Source organism: Pituophis catenifer, unplaced genomic scaffold, assembly GCF_029215685.1.
Source record: "Pituophis catenifer annectens isolate HBS135680 unplaced genomic scaffold, rPitCat1.0.hap2 SCAF_3, whole genome shotgun sequence".
NCBI lineage: Eukaryota > Metazoa > Chordata > Lepidosauria > Squamata > Colubridae > Pituophis > Pituophis catenifer.
The window spans coordinates 36,867,644-36,892,365 of record NW_027256883.1 but is presented as its reverse complement, the minus strand read 5'-3'; the positions used below and the strand labels follow the sequence as shown (position 1 = coordinate 36,892,365).

The 24,722-nt window shown below is 35.5% G+C and overlaps 1 protein-coding gene across 5 annotated transcripts in view; it reads right to left on the bottom strand.

Annotated features, from left to right (window-relative positions):
• Positions 1-24,722, bottom strand: part of NCOA2 (nuclear receptor coactivator 2) — a 135,596-nt gene that overhangs the window by 52,949 nt on the left and 57,925 nt on the right. For all 5 annotated transcript variants that reach the window (XM_070940496.1, XM_070940499.1, XM_070940500.1 and 2 more), the window contains exons 3-4: positions 4,644-4,748; positions 2,508-2,680 (exon numbers count right to left, since the gene is read on the bottom strand). In XM_070940496.1, the coding sequence (XP_070796597.1) occupies positions 2,508-2,680; positions 4,644-4,729 (259 nt within the window). In that variant the 5' untranslated portion in view covers positions 4,730-4,748. The remainder of the gene's footprint in view (positions 1-2,507; positions 2,681-4,643; positions 4,749-24,722) is intronic.

Below are 24,722 nucleotides of genomic sequence, written 5' to 3'. Positions count from 1 at the left end.
ACTTGGGGGGGGTGGCTTGGGGGGGTGGCAGCTGGTTACACTTGTAATGGTATGTGGGTGTGACTTGGAAAGAGATGCTACTGAGACAAGAGACAGCAGGTACCAAAGTTGCATAAAGGGCAGAGAACAAAATTCAGAAAATAACCTCCATAACATCTCAGGCTTACTATCAGACTTGTAAGAGTTTGTAAAGTAGAAATAGTTCGTTTGGTTTATTCCAGTTTGGCCTACCTGGGAAGGCTGACAAGAGTGCTAAAGGCCTTGGGCCTCTACTGCAGCCCTAGCTATGCCTCTGAAGAGAGCTGCTGTGCAGGGCAGCCAAAAAGCAGAGATGGTAGAAGATAGGTGGGTGGGGAGAACTGAAGTACCCTTGTAAATGCAAAAGGGCTGCCAAGTGTTCATGTGACTGCAGGGAGATTGCAATGGCCATCAGCAGTTCAGGAACTGAAATTAAGTGTAATTCATTTAGTGCTGCTATTCGTTTAAATCAGGAGTGCCAAACTGAATTTCACTGAGGGCCACATCAAGGTTGTGTTTGACCTCAGAGGGCTGGGGCGGGCATGGTCAGGGTGGGTGTGGCCAGCTCAATGTCAGTCATGTCAGGGTCACCTGTAGCGGCCTGAACACTCTGCCAGGAAAACGGGTTCCCAAGCTCAGTTCCCAACCACCTGCAACCCTCTGCCAGCGATAATGGAGCTCGGGAATGCCACCCATGCCCCTTGCAAGCTCCATTTTTGGCTGCGATGGTCTCCTGCAAGCCTCTGCCAGCTGGCAGAGCCACCACAGGCCGGTCCTTTGCTGTTTCCCGCGGGCCAGATCTAAGCACCTCGTGGGCCAGATCTGGCTCCCGGGCCTTGAGTTTGACAAGGTTTGCTTTAAATTGTCAATGAATGAACGGTTGTAACTTGAGGACTCGCTGTAATTATGATGTTGTCATATATTTTCATGCTTGTTAAAATGCATTTATGCTGTTGGATTTAAGTCAATAGGTACCACAGGCTGATTTAACCATGTGAAATCTAAACATGATGAATGAATTTGGATTTCCCCAATCCTGTACAGCACTTTAACTACTACAGCATACATCTCAGTTGTTAATTCCACTTTATTCTTAAACTGTTTACTTGTAAATCTTTCATTGAATATTCCTGTTCAGAATGAATACACCTATTACAATATGTACTAAGAGTTCATTTTCACTAAATTATTTCTACCATTTAACTTAATTTGAGGATTAATAGGATTAATAGTTTTTCCATATCCTGGCAAATCTGGTTGCTACAGTGGTTTAGAATATTTGAGAGCAAGCAAAGTTTCAACAATGAATATGAGGCATCTCAGTATTCTGAAATTGAAAAACTTGCCTCCAGATGTTGCAGATGCTCCACACTGGAGGTTTTAAAGAAGAGACTGGCCAACCATTTGTCTGAAATGGTATAGCGTTTCCTGTCTGGGTAGGGGGTTGGGCTAGAAGACCTCCAAGGTCCCTTCCAACTCTGTTATTCTGTTAAATTCATATTTATAACTACCGAACAGTACTACCGAACTGTACTGAATTACATTTCAATTTTCACCAAAGAAATTTCATTTTTATACTGAAATATTTTTCATTAAAATTATATTATAAAGCCCTGAATGATTTCAGAAATTAGCTATAACATATTTTAAGAGGTCAATAAGGCATCTAGGACACAACACCACACTAATAACTTTTATTATCTTTTTGTGGCCTTGTGACTTGTGTTAGCTTTTTTTAACCACTAACAGCCAAGCAGGCCCCCTCTTTCCTTTTCTTCTCCCTCTTTCACCCATACATACACATTGTCAAAATTACTGTTGCTCTGTATGTATTCTTTTTGTACTTTATGGATATTTTTGTATCATATCTAAGTTGTACATATCTATTTCTAATCCTTCTGGGAAACTCCTTTGAATGGAAAACAGATAATTCTGAAATAAATCTCATAATTTCTGGTTAGAAGCATATTGAACAAAGGCTTTCAGGTCTACTGTAGCTCAAGAGATTTGACTATAAAAGATAATTTAAGTATATTAACATATTCATAATATGCTAATGAAACATATTAATTTTCTAAGTTCAAACTTATGAAATATTTCAAGATCTGGTCCCTCATTCTAAATGAAGCATATATTTACAACAGTGACTTATAACAGGGTATTATGTCATATAGGGTCCATTGACTACTGATATATCAATACTCTGATAATTGTAGAATGCTGTAAGATGCTATAAAACATTTGTGTGGCAATGACATCATTATATCCTGATCTTCTAAGATTATTTTGAAGATTCAATCTGCTGATTACTTTTTATTCAGTTCAATTTCTATAGAATTCAACACTGGAATGAAAACATATTTCTATCTACAAAATAATCATGAAATTAACAATTTCAAGTAGGAGATACTGAGGTAACCCAAGTTTTGATTTAAAAAAAACCACACACACACACACACAGAGTAAAGTGTTTAAATCCATTTTCCTACCTTGTTCTTTTATTTGACGAATCTGTTTCACAGTTTCTTTCAAGATTGCACATTTGTCAGGTTTGAAGTTAAAGTTGTCAATATCATTAAAATTAGCAAAAATCAGCTCTGCAAGCTCTTCTATATACTTATTCTCTTGTTCACGATTACGTTTTTCAGTGCTTCTTTTAGGACTGGAAGAAATTTTTAAAGTTAAACCCAAAAATTTACAAGTCATTAAAGAGTCTTTGATTAAAGAGTAGTTTTAATCAAAGTAGCAAAATACAGGAAAAAATAATCCACTAATAAATGAATATCTTGTAAAGATATTCCTTTAAAAAAAAAAAAAAGAAGAAGTACTATTTTGCAAAAACTTAGATGCAAAACTGTTTGCTTATTGCAGAACACAGTACTCCAGATGTGGAATACAACGAAACTACAGTAAGGCCCTTCAGAGTTTTAACTGTTTCCTTCTCCAATCCTCACTAGTCTTCCCCAAAGTGGTCAGCATGCCTTATCAGCAGCAGGAAAAAGATGCAGAAGTTCAGCTGAGGCTGGGGGATTGTCAACAGAACACATGGTGACCAAAAGGACAGAGATGCGGAGAGTTAGGTGGGTGGAGAGAGTTAAAGTTGAGGTGAACACAGCAGGGCAGAAATGTGAGGTCTTGGCCTAACAAACAATGCTGCCCTTGCCTAACAATTACAATCGGGACTACTGGAATTGCTATTGCTAACTGTGCAATCATGTGATGCTTCACTTAATGACTGCATCATTTACTGATGTAAATTAGGGTAATTAAGCAAGGACTAACTATAATCCTCTTCTGGATTCTAATTAATTAGCCAGCAAATTTAATTTATTGATATTATCAGCACAAAAGGATAATTTCTCAAATTCTTAAACTATTTTTTTATCACAACCTCATAATTGTCTATTTTAATGCCCAAGTTTATATTTACAACTAATGATGAAGATACAGCATGTATATAAATGGACAATGTAAGTGTCCATACTTACTTTATTTAATTATAAATAATTAATTTACTTAATAAGTACTTTATTTCTGGCCTGCAACATATAGGTAATTTCTTGATACATAAGAAAGTGCTTCTGCCAACTAATACTGTAGAACAGCTTGAGCTCTATAGATTATATAAATTCTGCCTTCCAGAAGCTGCCAGCCAATTAACATGATCAGGACAGAGATTTCCTACTGTTGAAACCTACTTGTAAGAAGCCCAGGCTACAGTGTTTGCTATATAAGTAGTGATATAGGACCAGGAGTGGCAGATGTTGGGGTGGGGTCAAAAAAGGAATCAGACTAGAGTCTCTATGTAGCCACAAGAAGACTAATCCAATCCTTCTTGAATTCAGCTGATCCTTAGGTATTGCAAAAATAGTGCTGTTAGTTGAATAGATTCCTGTGACTAGGCACAAGTTGTAATAAATAAGTTTAACTGGAACTTCATGTGTGGTCCTGGTTTTTTGAATCTGACAAAATCTCATTTGTCCTGTGCTTGACCTGTGTTCTTTTCTTCTCCCACCCAACCTCCACTGCAGAGCAGAGACATTGGAGAGAAAGGGATTGAAAGAGAGCAAGTTGTTTACTTTTCTACCATTAAAAGCAAGGAACATACAATCAACCCTTGGCACGCCCTGCAAATAGCTTACAGTATTTCTTGAAATCTCTTTCTCCAATGTCTCTGATCTGCTTGCAGGGTAGGTAGAAAAAAAATTAACTGAATTGCTTTCAATGTATATTAAGACACTAAGCTGAAACTCCATCTTTCCAAACTGTGGGGGAATGGTTAGGAGGCAAACAAAACTGAAGGTGTGAAACTGAATAGTTTTGTCTCTTTTCAACTGGAAAATACTGTACAGACTACCCGCAGAGTCTTCTGAAACAGATCTCCTGCATACATTTGCTGTTTGCTTTATAAGATGTTGCTCACTGTTCAAGACACTGAAGATTTAATTTATTGAAGATCTGTTCCTTTAAAAATATTCACTCAACCTTATACTTTGCATAGGTAGACAAAGTATTATGATCTGGATCTATACAGCAATTGTTATATATCAAGGCAATAATGCTTTGGTAACGTGAAAATACAGACTTAACTTCACTCTATACAAAACATTCATATCCAAACTAACCTTGGTCCAAGTTGATCAGGACATTCCTTGCGTTTTCGCAACTCTGCCCGAGCTGGGTCAGAGGAATTTTCACCAATTCCACTCATCTTAAACACATATCAGCAACTGAAAGACACAGAAAAGTCAGTAGAAAAACACACCATTTTTCTAATTCATATTATTTTTTCAAACAAGCAGGACATGAAGACATACCTGGCACATACACTTATGTGCATGTGTAAGACTAACCAAAATAAGCATTCAAAGAATGAGACAGTTTTTAAAACCAATTAATAAGTTTTAAATATGTGAAACCTAAAGTTAAAATTATATTTTCAGTGCCAATTGCTAACTTTCAAGTTCCTAACCCACAACAGCACTATTGAAACTTGATAATTGTTATGATTGTCAATGACCAGATCCCAGGTCAATATTCAACTTAAAACATTTCATTATAAAATTTTGTTAAAATTTGGTATCATTTATAACTATTTTAGATCATCTTGTGTTTTCATTTTCACAGTTCTAAATAATCTCTCCACAAAATTGTTATTTTTATAAACTTTTGTATCAGAGGAAAATACCAGGGACATAATTGAGATTTATTCCCAGGGAAATAAAGGGAATACGTATTGTGTATTCCACCATTTACAACAGCCTTTGTTTAAGCTGTTTATGTTTCTGTTGATTCTAAGACTTCATGAAGTATTCAAGTAACACATTACAATTACTCTCCACAGGATGCATTGGCTAAACTTGGTATTTGCTATTTATTCAATGAAAGAAGTCAGCAGAGTGTAATAGTTATATTAAAATGGTTTAATATAAAATGTAATGGCCTACAGAGCAGCACTAAAATATATAGTATAAGACATTCAAAAATATTGTAAAGAATTTAAAAGGCACATAAGAAAAAATATGATTTTGCCAAGTATCTTAGTAGCGCTAATGTTCTTTTCTGATACAAGGGTAAGCTTTTAATGTTTTTAAAAAGTCCATTTTCCTCCGACTGTTAAAATAGGAAATATAAGACCCTTTTTCATGAACATTAAACAAAATATTATCTGGGTAAGCTCTTAGGATGTAATTACAGTTATTGAGAACAATCTAGTTTCCACCAGATGTTGGGTGAAAGAACATAGCTTGTTTCCAATCTCTCCTTGTTATCAGTAACTAAACAAAAGTTTCTGCATTCATTGTGACAGCATACATTTATCCACATCCTCTATACATCTAGCATGAGAATGGCTTGAAATTGAGCATGTAATATAAGCAATATAATCCTGTTGATAATCTCACTTTATTAAAATACAGAAATTTAAAAGTAAAAATGAAAAAAAAAAATTGCAAAATAAAATAAAAAAAAATGCAACAAAACCCCCAGAATGAATTAATGGTTCATATTCACTTTTCTGGTATCTCGTTTTTAAAAAATTCAAATTTTAGAAAATGTAATTAGGTAAATACACTCTTATAGTTTTAAACCTCAATCTTAATTGATGAATGTCACACTACAGATATGTTGTTAACAAATTCTTAGGCCTTACCATTAGGAAAAGTAAAGTGACATTATATTTAATCCAAATATAATATTTTGGGTTACTAGAAAAAGGTGGGATTTTATGAATAGATATAATTCAGTAAATATCATACTATAAACTTCTTATATTACATTCGTAACTGTTGAAAGATAACATAGTAGGTTCAGTTGTGATTTTACATAGTATACTTTTTATTTCCAAACTTAATAGCTGTCATGAAGTTAACTGTAATTGCTGGTGACTAAATTAGTTTCATAGTTTGAAAAAGCTTCCTGTCTTATCAGATATATATACAGGCCGGGCTTCATTTTGTTAAAACCTGACACAAATGCTATATCCACACATTAAAGGAATTTATAAAAAGGAATGAACAAAAGAAAAAACCACCACCACATGGTAATTCATAAATTCAATAGCTTAGCTTTGAGATTTAGATTATTTATATGTTAAGATAGCATTAGTTGAGAATACTTCTGTATCAGAGTGATACAACATTTATCAGTATTTATCTTAACTTCAATAAATTACTCCAAGTATTTAATGGAATAAATTAGGAGGTTTGCAATGTTAAGTGGTTATGAAAAACTAAATGTTATTATTCAAGGAAGAGAGGAAACTGAAGTCAGATTTTATACTCTGCCTAGCTTTTTTCAAAGTGAAAAAATCACTAGGTACTACTCTATTTAAAATGACTATAATTACAAGGTTTTCTAAGTTTCTATATTAATAGAAAATTGAAATATGGTAACTTTTTTCAATATAATTCTTACACTTGAAAACATAGGATCCCTTAATGTTCATGTTTTGCACTGCTCCAGATTAATTCTAACTGCACTTCCTCATCACATCAGCTTGTTTCAAGAGCTGAATCATCATTTTTTTCCCATTTTAGACTGCATTATCTGATAACCTACCACTCTTTAAAAGTATTTTTGTATTGCTTTCGTCTTTTGTTTCAATGTATAGCCCAAATTCAAGACACAAGCAAGCCATTGTTCAGCATCCATTGAAGCCTAACTATACTAGAGAAGGTCCATAGAATTCATGAAGTAACTTATCTTTACCCTTCCAGTTAGTTCCACAATTGAATGAAAAGCTGCTATGGTTAAATTCCTCGTGTGTGTGTGTGTGTGTGTGTGTGTGTGTGTGTGTGTGTGTGTGTTATCCAATCTCTCATCATGCTCAGTGTTACTTTCCTCCTCTAATATAAACCTATAATAATTAGAGCAGTTGTGAATAACACTGGGTTGCAAAAATATTGTCATATTATGCTTCCAGTAGTAGTTAAAAGGCCTTTATTCCAGGGTATCTCTTTCCTGTAATGACAGCTCTTACCCTTTTTGGGTTTTTTGCAAATAACCAGATAAATGGAGAAGTACCGTACATATTATGCATATTGAAAGTCAGAATAGGTGGAAATACTAGCAGTGGGGGCTTTGAGGAAGGGTTGAATGGGGGGAAAAGATTTTTGTTAATCTAAACCATGGGTAGGAAATTGTTCAAATGGTTCAAACTGTACATTTAAAACCTGTTTCTCAGCTGGTAGGAAAATTGAATGGTTCACAGTGCTCCCAGCTTCGTTTCAATGCTCTGGACCTGGCGAAATGAAAATGTTCAAGGTGCTAGTGTCAAGGACTGGTGTGGGAATTTGGGATGAAAACAGAGTTAAAATTCTGAAGTGCCCCTACTGGGATTCCATTGTAATCCAATCCATTGTAATTGTGTTCTGCAATTAGCAATTTTATTCTTCTTCCTACTTCTTTATTATATTATTTATAATATATTTATTATTTTATATTTTTATAAATGTATTTTATTTATAAATTTTTATTATTTATAATTTATAAATTATTTTATTAATAAATTTATTTATTTATTTTTATTTAAAATATACTTTATTATATTATTTATTTTTTAAGTATTCTTCTCTTTTAATTATTCTTCCTTTCGGTTTTCAGATGTACAAAGTTGCTGAATCAAATTAACATGTCTTAACAGTTTCCCTTGTAAATACGCACAAAATCTATTTTTATTTCAGAATATTAAAGAATTAATTTATGTTGGTTATTCCCCAATCTAATGACAAAAATAGGTACAATTAGTGAGTTAATCTATTGATTTTAAAGGCACACCTAACTAGGACAATCAATCACATGTCTTCCTCTCTTTCAATAGTTGGCCTGGTTAAAAAGTTAGATTGGAAAACTGTTTCTATAAAGAAATAGCCTTGGGGAATGGTTGTTTTGGAACACAATTTACACAGTACAAATTAAAGGAGAAACAATGTATTCTACAGACATCATTCTGACCACAATTATGTTGTATTGAATACTTTAACATAACATAACAGATTAGATGATTCAGCTGTAAAATTCTTTCACAGTTCTGACTTTGAGCACACTTTTGTAAAAATAAACAACAAAAATGAAATTTCCTAACAAGAAGCTATTTCCAAGAACTATACTGAGTGCACTTGTAAATCAGTTACAACTCTAAAGACAGAACTGGATAAGACAGAGAAGTGCCTTCCTTCTCCTTCCTTTTTTAATATTAAATAAATAAAAGCGAAACACATTCAACATTTCTTTATTGCAATGAACTAGATAGGGTGGAGAAATTCTCAACTCATCATCTTCCATTCCTGGTATAGAGAATGGAGCTGCCTCATCAACACATTTCTGTTTCATTATATAAGTTGTGCCCTATTTCCTATTTTTCTACATTGTGTGGAGAAGTTCAACATCACTTTTATAAGTTCGATATTTCTTAAAAATCATAAAACAAAAGTAAAGGCAAAATGAAACATTTCATTATGATTAAATGAACAGCTTTTTGAAACTAAGAAATATTCAACTATTAAAATGCTTCATTTGCATTTGAATTGTGCCATTCATAACATCATAATATATTTTAGTAAAAAGCATAAGCATATAAGATGGTCTATATAATTTAATAATATGATTCTGCTATCATAATATGCCAGAGTTAATACATTTCTCTTTATATCCTTGGATGATTGCTGACTATTTTACAAATAACTTCCTAAAAATATTGTTTTGCCTATTACTATTCATAGAAAAAAAACTTCACTGTTAATAGCTTATGTCTCTAATTACAGACTGACTTGTGTTTCTGATTTAAATTTTTCTAACTAAATATTAGTGAAGCCAGTTTAGTGTAGTGATTAAGATATCAGGCTAGGAACCAGGAGACTGTTGAGTTCTAATCCTACCAGGCGCAAAATCAGCTGGGTGACCTTGGTCTAAGTCACTTTGTCAAACGTGGAAGGAGGCAATGCTAAACCACTTCTGAAAATTTTGTCAAGAAAACTGTGTGGACCTTGGACCAGTCCAAAACCAGACACAACTGAACAGAAGAAAAAAAACCACCCTAAAATATAACTGGAAGATTTTATGCAATTAAATGTCTGAGTTCACATTGAAACAATTGAGTGCTAAATATAAAATATATTATATAAGCAAACCTACAATTAAAATATGCTATATTTTAACTGAGTCTTATTATACTTATTGCATACAAAAATTTCAAAGCTTAAGTATGGATAATTATAATAGAGATTTCAGATAAGTGGCTATGGAATGCATTGGTTTTACAAGTGTGCAAAATTTGCCTATGCCTGACATAGGGTTAAATTAAATGCTATTCTTACTTAAGCTATCTCAGTGGGAGTTTATCATTTTGTTAATGAACTGTCAATGGAACTGTAAATCTGGAAACTTCAGATAGTTCAGACTACACTTTATGCTGAAAAGTGGGTTTAGAAAATGTGACCTGGGTTTTCTAAACTGGAGCTTTATCATTTTTCTTACCTTGGTCTGCTTTTCGATCAGTTTAAACACTTCAGGTCAGGACCTGGTATCAAGTGATCACCTGACTCCATGTGCACAAATCTAGAGCTTACAATATCTTTTTTTAGGCCTTTCCCAGTACTGTATGGTTTATAGCTGAAGTATAATGGATCGCAAATACAACTCTTCACTAGTAGTGGATACACCTTAAAAAGACTCATCAGGCATGTTAGCCATTTTTAAAGCAATACAGGTATTTCTCGAGTTACAACCACAATTGAGCACAAAATTTCTGTTGTTAAGTGAATTTTGCCCCATTTTACAAGGGCCATTTCTTTCCACAGTTGTTAAGTGAATCACTGCAGTTCGTAAGTTAGTCACACGGTTGTTAAGTGGCTTCCCCATTGACTTTGCTTGACAGAAGTTAATGTCAGAAGATTGACAATAGCAATAACAATAGCACTTAAGACTTATATACTGCTTTACAGTGCTTTACAGCCCTCTCTAAGGGGTTTACAGAGTCAGCATATTGCACCCAACAATTTGGGTCCTCATTTTACCCACCTCGGAAGGATGGAAGGCTGAGTCAACCTTGAGTCTGGTGAGATTTGAACTGCCAAATTGCAGGCAGCTGACAGTCAGCAGAAGTAGCCTGCAGTACTGCATTCTAACCACTGTGCCACCATGGCTCATATGCTTGTCAGAAGATTGCAAAAGATGATCAGATGACCCTGCAAGGGTCATAATTATGAATCAGTTGGCAAGCATCTGAATTTTGATCATATGATCATGGGGATGCTGCAAAGGTTGTAACTGTAAAAAACGGTTAAGTCACATTTTTCAGTGCTGTTGTAACTTTGAAGGGTCACTAAATGAACTTTTGTAAGTCGAGGACTACCTGTACAGATAAAATTCTTTCTCTTTTTCTCTCTCCTATGTATGTATCAAAACAGAGCCATGGGAAATATAAATATAAATTAAATACTAGAAAGACTAAACAAGACTAAATTTTTTGCAATACAAAAAATTATCATCATCATTGTCTAATAATGTTTATTACACCCAAGAAATCTGAATAGATCTTTCATATGGGAAATAGTGTTTTATCTATGACTCATCCTTCCAGGTCATTTTTGACTACCACGTTAGTGGAAGCTTGACAGTGGACTGAACATTCCGTTCAATTGTTATTGATTTGTTTCAATATACTATAGCCTCTATGTTTTTTTCATATTAACAACATTAAAGCAATATATTACAAAAATGAATAACCTTACACTATCACACTGAAAGCCAATATTGTTCATTTCTTTAAAGCAGAGATGCCAAAAGGAAGATAATATAATAAACACATTAGCTATAAATGTACAAAAGGAACTTTTTATTACAGGTGCAGAGTTAATATTCATGATAAGACTAATGGTCATGATAACCATCTATCTGCACTTTTTTATATTTAAAATCATTTCAAATATGGATAATTTCAGTTCTGATATATTTACCTACCAGTTTTCTGCTGAAAGCTACATATGCATTCAACAACAACAAAAAATTTCTAGCCTTACATCAATACTGTAGTACAAAATGGTTTCTAATTTCTGTGTTCATATATGCTAAGGTTCCTAATATAGCTATTCACTGAGCTGTTTACATATTAAAGTACGTCAGCCACCTTTAATAAGCCCCTCTAATAAGCTCCAAAATAGCAAGTGAAGGTTGTAACACTAAAACAGAAAATTGCTTTCCTTAAGCAATGTGCAGGAATCCGATTCTGATTAAATCATTCAGCAACTGATATTAAGATGCTTCTTGACTGAATCATAACAATTATAGCAACAAGCTTAAATGCTATTAAAACAGAGGAAAATGAAGGTAATAGGGGCATTGGGGGTAACAAATCACTCATTTAATTAAGATCCTCATTATTCAAAATTATAATAAAGCTACAGCCAAATTATGGAACATCTTCTGCTAAAAAGCAAAGGGTTATTGTATACTGTTCACACTGTAATATTTATTTACTAATATTTATATGCCTCTCAGCTCCAAAGCCTATGGATAGCTAACATTTCAAAAAATAAAACCCACAAATATCAACATTAACATTAATATAAAAGATACACACAGAAAGATAATTCTCTTCTCTTCCCTATGAATGGTGTGAATGTTCTTCCATTTTAGGTCGGGTCCTTTATCAGAAGGAGACTGAGGATTCTGGGCAGTATCTTTGATGTGACTAGCTCCCATTAGGCTGAGCATTTTTTAATACATAGATCCATATCCATATATATAATGTAGGAGATGATCAGGCTGAGCCCAAGGGAGAAGTCAAGTGTGTCATCAGTTTGGAGTCCCTTCATGACACAAGAAATCTAAATCCAACAGTCCCTCAATTCCAATGACTCTTATCAACCACTAATTTGCTTTGTCCTATGGTTCATAATTCAGATTATTTTTTACAGCAAGCATGGAATAAACTTGTACTCAGTTTCGATCTAATTGACTCCTGATTTCTTGCACCCAATTCACACATACATATGTGGTCTTTTTTTAAAAAAAGACACTTGTAGTTCTCCAAAAATGTAGGCATGTACACATTTGTATGCTGTATTGCCTATCAATGACTTAAGATTTCTATAACAGAATTGAAGAATACAGTAAGGATTTTATATGTTTGTAACTGATGTGCCCACAACATAGTATGAAACTGAACACAGATGCAATGTGTTAGAATATTACAAATATTTTTTTTTAATGAAGATCAATTTTAAATAACATTCAACTGAAATAATATCACAGCATAGATTGTAGAAGCCAAGCAGTTCATCTTGAATTTAAAATTTCCTACCTCCATATTCCACTTGACTACATGCGTAGCAAAACAGAGCCATAAGACAGGTAAATTATACACTAGAAAGACAAAACCATACTGCTATATAAGTAGCAAATTATTATTTTTCTAAAATAACTCTTTAGAAAGACAATAATGAAAAAAAATTGATCATTTTAATTTATAACAATTATAGATCATTAAAAAAATCACAGTACATTCATTCTGGCCTGCTAATTATAAGTTCAATACACTTGACCAAATAAGAAATAACACCATACTGGTTAAACTGTGCATATTTCTATTAACTTGGATGAACTACAACTATAGATTGCTGTTTTTAACATCCTAGCATCCAGGTATTTTAAATATACCACATAAAGAAGTTTCATTTTCCACAGATTCCTCCATGTTGCCTAAGATAACACAGGATTTTTCTCTTAGGTGAAATATTAATTGGGCAATAGAGTGACCTACATCCTCCTTCATATATAAATTTGTTCATGATGGGAATCTTTTGGTAACACCTACCAGCTACTAAATTGTCATTGAAAAATCATTACTTATACAATACAGTTTAAACTGTATTTTAATTGAAACCAAATAATTTGGGTTCATTATTTATTAATGTAATAAATCCCTAACACTTTAATATAAGCAGCCTTCACTTACTAACTACAATTGGGACTGGAAACTTTATCACGTTTGTAAATTGACACATCATTAGTGCATCTGACTTATGACATCAATTCCTGCTGCAATAGTCAAGCAAACTGTCATCTACATGATTCACTTGTTAAGTGTGAATCATGTGACTGCAAATTGTGACTTCCCTTCTAGCTTCCCATTGACTTTGCTTGTTAGAAGCTCACTGTGAATGTTGCAAATTGTGATCACTCTTGACAGAGGACAATAGGAAACCACTTATGTACTGTTATGTACTGTCAAGAAAGCATCTACATATTCTCAGTCAATGGGAGTAATTGTGGAATGCTGTGACCACTGTAAACAAATGCCAGTTGCCAAGAAGCTAAATCATGATCACATGACGTGGAGATGCTGTAACAGTCATAACTTCTAAGACCAGATGTTACCCTTTTTACAGCACCATTGTTAACTTTGGCCTGTTACTGAACAGGCCAAACAAGGTAAACAAGGTCTGCCTGTATTGCACCACAACTAATAGACAAAGTGCATGAAAGGATGCACTTGAAAGGATCACCAAAACAAGCTGAAGGTCAGAAATAAATATGTAGAAAGGTAGTCCAACCAACTCCAAGTCCAGAAACTGAGGAAATTATAAGGTGTAAAGTTAAAAACTCATAAACCACCAGCCAGTTACATTGAAGAAATGTATTTCTAGGTAATAATGAGTTGGTGTAGAGTATGCAAACTGACCCTGTAGTCTGTTAACATTCTCCTCCATTTATAGTACTCACTAATAAGCAAGGCTGGAAAATTATTCCTCCTTCAACTTTCCATGAAACTAATGATGGAGTTCAGAGGCTACAAGTGGACAACCACTGATTAGAATCAGGGTTTGATAGATAATGGATTAATCTATCAAATCTCTTCGAGAGGAGGTAAATTATTCTAGTTCCCATTAACTCCTTAAATAAGCTAGGAAAAGCATGTGTAGCATGGTTTTAAGAATTCTTTTCAACCTCTTAATAACAACCCTACTCTGGAATTAGGATCGATTCTATTTGGGTGATTTTTCCTAGATTCATTTTCTCCACAATGTCAGCCTGATCTGGCCCATTTAAATTCAATCTTTCTTTTGCTGGCTTCTCTTTGCAGAAATAATTGGGTTCCTTTCTGTTCAGAAATATATTGTGCTAATATTTCATTGCTTTTACATAATTTGATTCCAAGATTCTGCTAGATTGGAAATAACTAGTCAGAGAAAGCATCAAACATCTCAATTTCTTTACAATTCTTTAAAACAGTTCCACTCTAGGGCATGTAATAGGAAGGGAGGATGGGTTTCAAATGGAGTTGACAACTTTTCAAGCTACTGCCCAATTATCTGTCCTATGGGGATGTATTTGGAGGCTGGTAATTTGTTCTGTGACAATCAACAGCTCAGTTACAAATAACAGAATACTTACACTTCTAAAGAATTATTATGGATAAATAAACTAGTGAATGTCAAGAGGAAGCCAGATAGACCAACAAGAACCATGCCAACACTTTGTCACTGCTCATTTCTCACTTCTCCCCTTGAGTTCCTAGCTATCTCTCAGATGTTGATATAAGTTTTCCATGTCTTAGTTACACCCAACTCAACTAAGGAGTGTACTTTCTATGGGTGTACTGCCCTTTTAAAATGTTCAGAAGCTGAAAATTGTATAAAACATGCTGTCCACTCACTCTCAGTGATTCTGGGCAACTTTAAAAAAAAGAAAACTAATATACAATCCATCCTAATATTGCTCAATTAAAAGATGTTAATGTTTAAATTTATTGCATTGAACATTACAATGTATTTATTTAGTTTATAACTTAGAACATTGGACTGTTTTTTCCACATACTACTTCATGATGAAAATCTGGACTACAACTTCATAACCTCCAACTCATTCTTTTTGGGATAATCAATTTCTGGAAGGGTCTAATGTACCTAATAAGCTGCTAGGAAGATGTGACTACTGCAAGCAAAATATGGTGATGTCTGGGACTGTAACCTACCTATCCCTCAACAAAGAAGGAAGCCCTATGAAGCTATAATTAAGTCAATCTGATCATGGTTATTGGCATGTGAGTAATGTATAAATACTTGAGATCAAATTATATCAAATTATATCAATATACCGTATTTTTCAGTCTATAAAACACACTTTCCCCCCTGCCAAAAGTGGGGGAAAATGTCTGTATACTGTATAGCGTCTTATAGAGCGAATGTTGCCGAAGCCTGACCCACCCACCTGTCCTCACCCTTCGGCCTCTGCCTCCCAGCAATTTGCCTCCTTGTAGCAAACAGCAAATAGCCTGGTCAGCTTCAGCACAGCCTGTTTTAGTACGAGAAGCTGATTGGCGGTTGGATTGGCACCCTGGAATACCGCCAATCAGCTGTTTCAGGCTGCGGGAATCACCGCTGCCCATTGTCGCCCATTGCTGCTTCTGTACACCCCATTTTTGGCCTCTGTGCGTCCCATTTTCAGCCTCCGCATGCCCCATTTTTGCCCTCCGCATGTCCTGTTTTCATCCCATTCCAGGCGGGGATCACAATCACCACTGCCTAACAACGGTGGCGGTGGCAGTGATCCCCGCTGCCTGGAACAGGCCAAAAATGGGACGGAGACCGAAAATGGGATGCACGGAGGCAGAAAATGGAGCGCCCGGAGGCGACGATAGGCGGTGGTGGCAATGGCAGCAATGAGCAGCGGCAATCCCCACAGCCTGGAACAGCTGATCAGCAGTATTCCAGGAAGCCGATCCAACCGCCAATCAGATGCTCGTGTTAAATCAGGCTGTGCTGAAGCTGGCCAGGCTGTTTGCTGCAAGGAGGCAAATTGCTGGGAGGCAGAGGCAAAAAAATTTTTCTTGTTTTTCTCCCCAAAAGTTAGGTGCATATTATGGTCCGGAGCATCTTATAGTGCGAAAAATACAGCAAATACAAGAGGAAAACATTAGAACAACCCAATTCTTTCTGTTTGGAAGCAGGCAGAAGAGAGGCCTGAAGCACGGAGCAGCCACAAGCGGTCTACAAGTGATTTCCCCATTCCCTTAGAGCCTTATCTATCTGTTCTCATTCTAAGAGTAGCAAGCTGCAGAGATTTCTGTATAATAGGCAGATTATAATAAAGTAAAGAGTAATTAACCTTACACAATAGGAAAAAACTTTACTATTACATACAATAAGAGATTGGTGCATAACTATATTTTCAACCACATCTCTTGGTTGATCTGCTTCTCCATGATCCAGACTAAAAGATACTTAGTTCTTCTAATGCAAGAGTGGCCAGAGAAAGCATGCAGGAGTACTTTCAATGAGGGCAATGGTGTACAGGGGTGTCAAACTCAAGGCCCATGGGTAAGATCTGGCCACGGGTTGTTTAAATCTGGCCTGTGGGGTCAGCCTAGAAATAGCAACAGACTGGTCTGCAGTGCCTCTGGCAGCCAAAACGGGGCATGGGTGGGCCAAATGCCGCCCCCATGCCCTGTTTTCAGCCTAGACAGTCTCCTGTACTTTACAGCCAAAATGGGCCACGGGGGGGGGGCTGCATGAACCCCCGCCCGCGGTCTGTTTTCAGTCTGGACAGCCTCCTGCAGCACTCTGCCGGCCAAAATGGGGTGCACACCCTGTTTTGGCCGACAGGGTGCTGCAGGAGGCGTCCGTCCCATCTCACCCCTGGCCTGTGGATGAGAACTACAATGCTGATCCGGTCCTCAAAGAAATCCAGTTTGACATCCCTGGTGTAGTACAGGTTCAAAGGCAAAGGTGTGCTTCATATCACTTCAAGGAATGCATGTAGAATTTATTTGCAATATCTAAAACCAATTGTGTCTTTTTCTGGGTTTATACTATAACTGCAGCAAACAGATTTACCATCTCAAGAAAGGATCAAGATGTTTTAAGAAGCTACAGGCAGGTGTTGAACATCTACACTTCAAAACACAGCTTTGCTTTCAAACAAAATCTGCATATCTAATAGCCATTTATGAAAGAAGAAAGAAGCTTATACAAAACTTTAGAATAATGGGGATGTGATGCTAAAAGTGAAAAGCAAAATAAATAAAAATAATGAAAATCACTTAAGGATTTATGCAGTACATTTTGTTTAAATACACTGAAACTCTGACAATTTTTTCATTGTAAACTCTTCAAAAATTGAATGTATAACATATCTAAGCAATACACATGTATAGCAGTATAACATATACTGCTATATAAAGCTAAGTTCTCATGAAAAAATATATGAACTTTCCAAATATAAATATACTGCTTTCACCCAGAAACAAATAAGCTACACTAAATATTCTTGTGAACATGATAGAATTTTCATAGTTATTATATTTATCCCACATATATATTCAATGCATGGCAGTGAACATACTTAAAGATCTGAATAGATCTACCTTTGATTTTCCCACAACAGTAATCAATTCTGTGAGATAGGTTGGGTTAAGAGAGAGTAACTGATCCAAAATAACCCAACTGGCTTTCCTTCCTAAAGGGAGGCCTAGCACTCCGTCTTCGTTTCAGCCTTTTAACCATTACACCAATGCCCTAGGTCTGAGCTGTGCAGCTAAAATAATTTTAGGAGTGGAAAAATCACACATTGATATAGTGTACCATAGTTAATTATCATTCTTTGCTCTTAACGACTTACAAGGGGACCTTCTTTATATACCCATCGCCCATTGATATCTTAACATAAGTAATACCTTTCCCCATTTGTTTGAAAATTAAACAAAATATTTGGGTTAGTACCATAATATCCCAAGAAAATCTTAAAAACACCTATTTGTACTATAGTTGTGCCTGGATTTCTACTCTTTAAAAAATGCAGAACTTTTTAAAAAAAGTCAATCATGTAAGAGTTCAATATTAAAGATGTCTACTATTCCTTTAGAAGAAATTAACAAGCATTCAACACTCTATAGCTATTAGTAACTTGACAACGCCCACCTAGTAATATTTGAAGGGGGAGAAGGTTAGCAGTATAATACTATGCATATCTACTGAAAAACAAGTTCCATGAGTTCACCGGGGGGGGGGAGTTATTACTCATATTAATAAACATATAGGATAGCTGATCAAGAATAGCATTTCACATTTAAGGATACAAAAAAAAAGATTTGCAGAGAAATATTATCTAACAATATCTATCAAGTTATTTTTCTCTTCAAGGTTAAAAGAAAGGTAAGGATTGTCAGTAAGGTTAAATGCATCAAAATATTCAGCTTCATATAGATACACAGACTGGAGTTTAAGTGCTATTGTCCATATAGGAGCAAAAGACTAAAGCAATAAGGATTAAAAAAATGAAGTTACTAATTGTAGTTATATTTACTACTACAATATATGACCTATTTTAAGCCCTGGGTCAGAAAATACAAGGATAATAAAATACCTATCTTCCTTTTATCTTAGAATTAGCAGTCAAAACAATACAAGTACTGCATTGTAATTATACAGCAATTTAAGCATGCATATTCTTCAGCCTTTCTTCATCCTGAAAAACAGGGCTTATATATTAAAAAGCTTTTATTTTACTTGGCTTTACTACAAGTGCTGGGTTTAGTGTTCAACATTTTCTATTCCACACTTTTATACATATATATTTACAAGGGAATACATAATACATAAATATTAACAAGGGAATTATTAATGAAACTATAATAGTTTTTAAGAGAGAAAAATGGGTAATGAATATGCTAGACACACTCCCTCTATTTGCTAAGGAATGCCAATGATCAATTGTCATGATCTGCATCTTCTACATTATACAAAAGACATGAACATACCAAATATGAAGTCATTGTACTTCTGAAAACACTCCTTGTAATCTTCCACAGACTCTGCCATTCAGTGAAAAATGTCAGCAGCTTTTCCTTTATTGTCAGGCTATGGTATTTATTTACACATGTCGCTATACTCTTATTTTATTAAAGCAAGCAACAATGAATAGCAACCTATTAGAAAATAAGTCCTGTGTTAACTTAAACTATCACTGTCTTGCCCTAAACTGAAATACATGCTGAGTGAGGATGTGCGCACATAGCAGCTTATCTCCTTGCTCATCTGCTTCTAATGACAGCTGATAAACTAGCCACAACTAATCCTTTTTTAGCTGCTGATCAAATAGACAATCCAGCATGGTGGAGCACTCGAAAATTCCTCTTGCTTCTGTTCTCCTGCTCCTCTAAAAGGCAGTTTCCTTTTCATTGAGATAATAGCCTTTTCTGCAGTCACATGACTCAGAACCTACATTAGCACAGCGTTATGATAATAGATCTCCCTCCCCCTTTCTACAGCTATTAAGAAGGGCATCTCTCTAAAACCCACTTAAACATTTTGCAGAGTAAAGTGCCAACATCGTATATCTCTTAGAAGGAAAAAAAAGGGGGAGAGATACGGAGACAGAAGAAAAAGAGAAAGCATTCTGATGCTATTCCTTTTCAATAATGCATATATCCTAGCTATAACCAATTAATGTAGAATGAAAACAATATTATACATGATATCTAGAAGACATAAGTAATTATTTGGTTTACAGAGTCTAGATTTTCAGCCTTAAGCTTAGTTGAAGTATTTTTTTTTGGCTCCATAATAATCTCCTTTGTCCTGGTCACATGTAGTAAAAAAAAAAGTGTATTATTTTGTTTTTATATCTGATTTTTCCCCATCTTTTTTGTGCAATGAGTGTTCCAAAATCTTATACCAAAATCTTATACTTAAATAATACATTATCTAAGTACAATGGACATAGCAGATCCCTTTCTGATTAGAAGTATGTAAAATTCATTTTTTCCTGATGATGCATTATTTAAATATAACTCACAGAAAACATGCAAGCTTTAGATTGGTTAAACACTTTCCTTCAATTATTAACATAAGATACAAGGTTTAATATATAGACTTCTTGAAGTCTGACATTCTACTGTTTCAAAATGTCAGAGAACCACTAGGATGAAAACTGACATATTTCTTATTTTTGTTGTCAAATTGCAATAAAAAAACAATTCAATGAAATACATTTGGTCTGCGATTAAACACATGACAAAATATAATGTAGTATACACCTAAGAAAACTTCATTTTATGCACAAAAGAACGCTAAAACTTTGCTGTAAAGTTATATTCAAACCATAATAATAGCAACAAGAAGATCTGCTTATCAAGTCTATATTGTTTTGACAGTAAACATTACTTTTTGCATGGATTTTGCAAAACAGAATTGTAAATTAATACTACAGTAGTTTAAGATGCTGGACTAGAAAAAGGTGACTGTCAGTTTTAGTCCTCCCTTAGGAGGAAGCTGACTGAGTGACTTTGGGCCAGTCTCTCTCAGCCCAACACACGGCTGTGGTAGGGAACACAGGAGAAGAAAGCATTATGTAGATTATGTACAAAATAAAAGAGGAAGGAGGAAACTCTACAAAATAAATCAATAAAATTGAAATATCCAAATAATTTCATATGCATTATCTTATTAATAACAAAGCAATAAGATATATAAATATTATCTTTATCTTGCATGGCGTACATGAAGACTCTGAGTACTGTAGAAGATTCTTAAAAATCCATGGCATAGATACAGAACAGGATTTAAAATAAATAGCTTAGGAAACGATTATCTGAAGGATCGCCTATCTCAATCTGAATCAACCTACACATTAATATCAGCAGGAAAGGCCCTCTGAAATATACACTGGCTTCAAGATTTATTTCTTGGCCACCTAAGAGGAGGCCATCTCCTCTGTAGTTTCCAAGTGATGGTATGTGGTGCTGAAGGAGTTGCATTCAACCCCGAGTCCTGCAGGTCGTTTTAATTTGAATTAGTTAATACAGGTAGTCCTTATGACCAATTGAACCCAAAATTTCTGTTGATAACTGAAACATTTCTTAAGTGAGTTTTGCCCCATTTTATGATCTTCCTTGCCTCGGTTGTTAAGTGAATCACTGCAATTGGTAAGTTAGCAACCTGCTTGTTAAGTGAATCTGGCTTCTCCATTGACTTTGGTTGTCAATTTATGCAGTCATAAATATGAGCCAGTGGCCAAGCATCTGAATTTTGATCAAATGATCATGGGGATGCTGCAAAGAGCATAACTATGAAAAACAGTCATAAGTCAATTTTTTCAGTGCTGTTGTAACTTTGAATGGTCACTAAATGAACTGTTGTAAGTCAAGGACTACCTGTAGTGCAACTTACTTTTTTTATCTGTTTTAAAATAATTATTTTGCATTTATTTTTGTCAGTTGCCTTGGGTGGTTACTGGGTAGAAATTTGAAATATGACTTAATTCATAGCCCAGTTTCTTAACTATAGCCATTATTTTTATTTTTGGGGGGTGGGGGGTGGGAATTGTTTCAAAATTCTCAATTAGGGATGCAGACTGTATCAAAATGATATATACCAAATCTGAAGCTCTAATTTTGGATAGTTATTTGAAAATTATAACACAGAATTAAATTGTGCAAAAAGAAAAATTATCAGATGTTACTTAAACATTGCATGTCTTAAAAAATCAATGCCAATATTATTTAAATGCAATTTAAATATTGCAATATATATGATCTTTAAAAAGAGGCAATTGTGAACGAGAAACAACAAAAGGCTATATTAGCCTACTTAGCAATATTAACTGTCATATTTTTTTATTCATGCAAAGCACTTCCTTTCCAGTCCACGTCCCCCCCTCTCTATTAGACACACATATTCAGAGGAATGGGTGGCAAGCCCACTGATTAAATTTGCAGACAATATGAACATAGGTGGAATAGTGAGCACTGCAGAAGCAGAGCTAATGTTCAGAAATAGACATGCAGTGAGAAATAAAATGAGCTTCTACAAGGACAAATACAAAGTAACCCATTTGGGAAGTAAAAATTAAAGGAGCATGCACAAAATGACAGCATGCTGGCTAGACAATAATACTGAACTGCAGATCATATGAAATATGCTACAATATAGTAGTAAGAGGTTTTTAGGCAATACTGCAATAGAAAAGAAGCAGAAATAATATAAAGAACTAGAACAGTGATGGCTTTTTGCCGTCGCATGCCAAAAGCGGTGGGAGTGCAGGGGGGTTGCGCACGTGCGTGCCCACACCCATAGTTCAATGCAGGGTGGATAAAAATCAATGATTTTTTTTAAAAAAATCAAAAAAATCAGATTTTTTTAAATATAAATTGGATTTTTTTTTATTTTTATCGAATTTATTTTAATAAAAAACTTTTGGGGTAAAAATCTATCGTAAGATAGTTTTCTATTTAAGATACATAAATAATTTAATTTATTCAGCATGAAATGGAGCTTAGTTATGTAGCATGAGGCTGTATATTCTGCAACACTGGGACTATCGGTAGTCAACAGTGGGTCAAAGGAGTAGCAGAGATGACAGTTGCTCTTTAAAAATTATGATTTAAATCGAGTTGATTTAAATCAAGCCTTTTTATTAGTGATTTAAATCATGATTTCAATTGTGATTTAAATCAACTCGATTTAAATCAAATCCACCCTGGTTCAATGTCCCCCCGCGCCCCGACCCCCTGTTCATGACTCCCCATGCTCCCCACGCTTTTGGCACGCAATGGCAAAAAGGTTACTGGTGGGCCCGGTAGGCTCGTTTTTCACTTTCCCCAGGCTCCAGAGGCTTTCTTGGAGCCTAGGGAGGGCGAAAACGGCTTTTCCCACACATCCCGGTGGTCCTCTGGAAGCCAGAAACAGTCTGTTTCCTGACTTCCAGTGGGCCTGGAAGGCCCGAAAATCAGCTGGCCGGCACACACATGTGCTGGAGCTGAGCTAGGGCAACACTCGCATACCACAGATATGGTTCCACCTGCCCCCTTGGCACGCGTGCCTTAGGTTCGCCATCATGGGATTAGAATTAACAGCATTGTTAATAACTAACACAAATAAAAACAGGTAGTATTCAACAACGTACAGCTGTACAGCAGCAAATTGAATTAAAGGAAAAGGAAAAGAAAAATTATTACTCTATATCACTAACTGCCTAATTTGGCATAAAAATACCGTATTTTCCGGCATATAAGACAAGTGGGCGTATAAGACGACCCCCAATTTTTCCTGTTAAAATATAGGGTTTGGGCTATACTCGCCGTATAAGACTACCCCTCTTCCAACTTTAATAAAAATTAAAAACATCAATTGGTTCACCCACAATGTAAAAGCAGCTGTGCTAGATCCAAAATGGCCCCTGCAACAAGCAGGAACCTCACACAGCCACAAAAAGCCCAAAAAAACAACTTCACACTTTACACACACACAACACAACTGCCTCACCCACAATGTAAAAGCAGCTGTGCTAGATCCAAAATGGCCCCTGCAACAAGCAGGAACCTCACACAGCCACAAAAAGCCCCAAAAAAACAACTTTCACACTTTACACACACAAAATTCCACATACAGCTTTGTGAGATTTTGTGTGTTTGTGTAGTTCAGTGGTTCTCAACCTGTGGGTCGGGACCCCTTTGGGGGGCCGAATGACCCTTTCACAGGGGTCACCTAAGACTATCGGAAAACACATATTTTCAATGGATTTAGGAATAATTTTATGGTTGGGGGTCACCACAACATGAGGAACTGTATTAAAGGGTCGTGGTATTAGGAAGGTTGAGAACCACTGGTGTAGTTAGAGTGAAACACTACAGAAACACACTAAATCTCAGAAAGCTGCACAAATATTATTTTATTTTATTTTATTTTTATATGAAAACTAAATTTAAAACTTCCTAAACTTTAAATGGCTAGGTCTAAAAAAGAACAACTAAAAAAAACCCCAATTAACTATTTTTTTTAAAGCTCCCAAAGGGGGAAAAAACTTACCCAATAGAACAGGGGTCTCCAACCTTGGCAACTTTAAGACTTGTAGACTTCAACTCCCAGAATTCCTCAGCCAGCTTTGTTTTGCTGTCTGAGGAATTCTGGGAGTTAAAGTCCACAACTCCCTGCCTGCTTGATTGCAGGCAGGGAGTGGCTTGCTGATGGAATGGATTCAGGCAAGCAAAGCAAGGCAAGCGTTGCAACTAGCAGCTAAGATAAGCAAGCTGGAGGGGGAAAACTTTTTTCCTTTTACATGGCTCTGGCGATCCCAGCTGTGTTGCCTGATTAGCAGGCAACGCAGCTGGGATCGTCAAGAGCTTGGATTGCCAGAGCCATGTAAAAGGAAAAAAGTTTTTTCCTTTTAGATGGCTCTGGCGATCCCAGCTGCGTTGCCTGATTAGC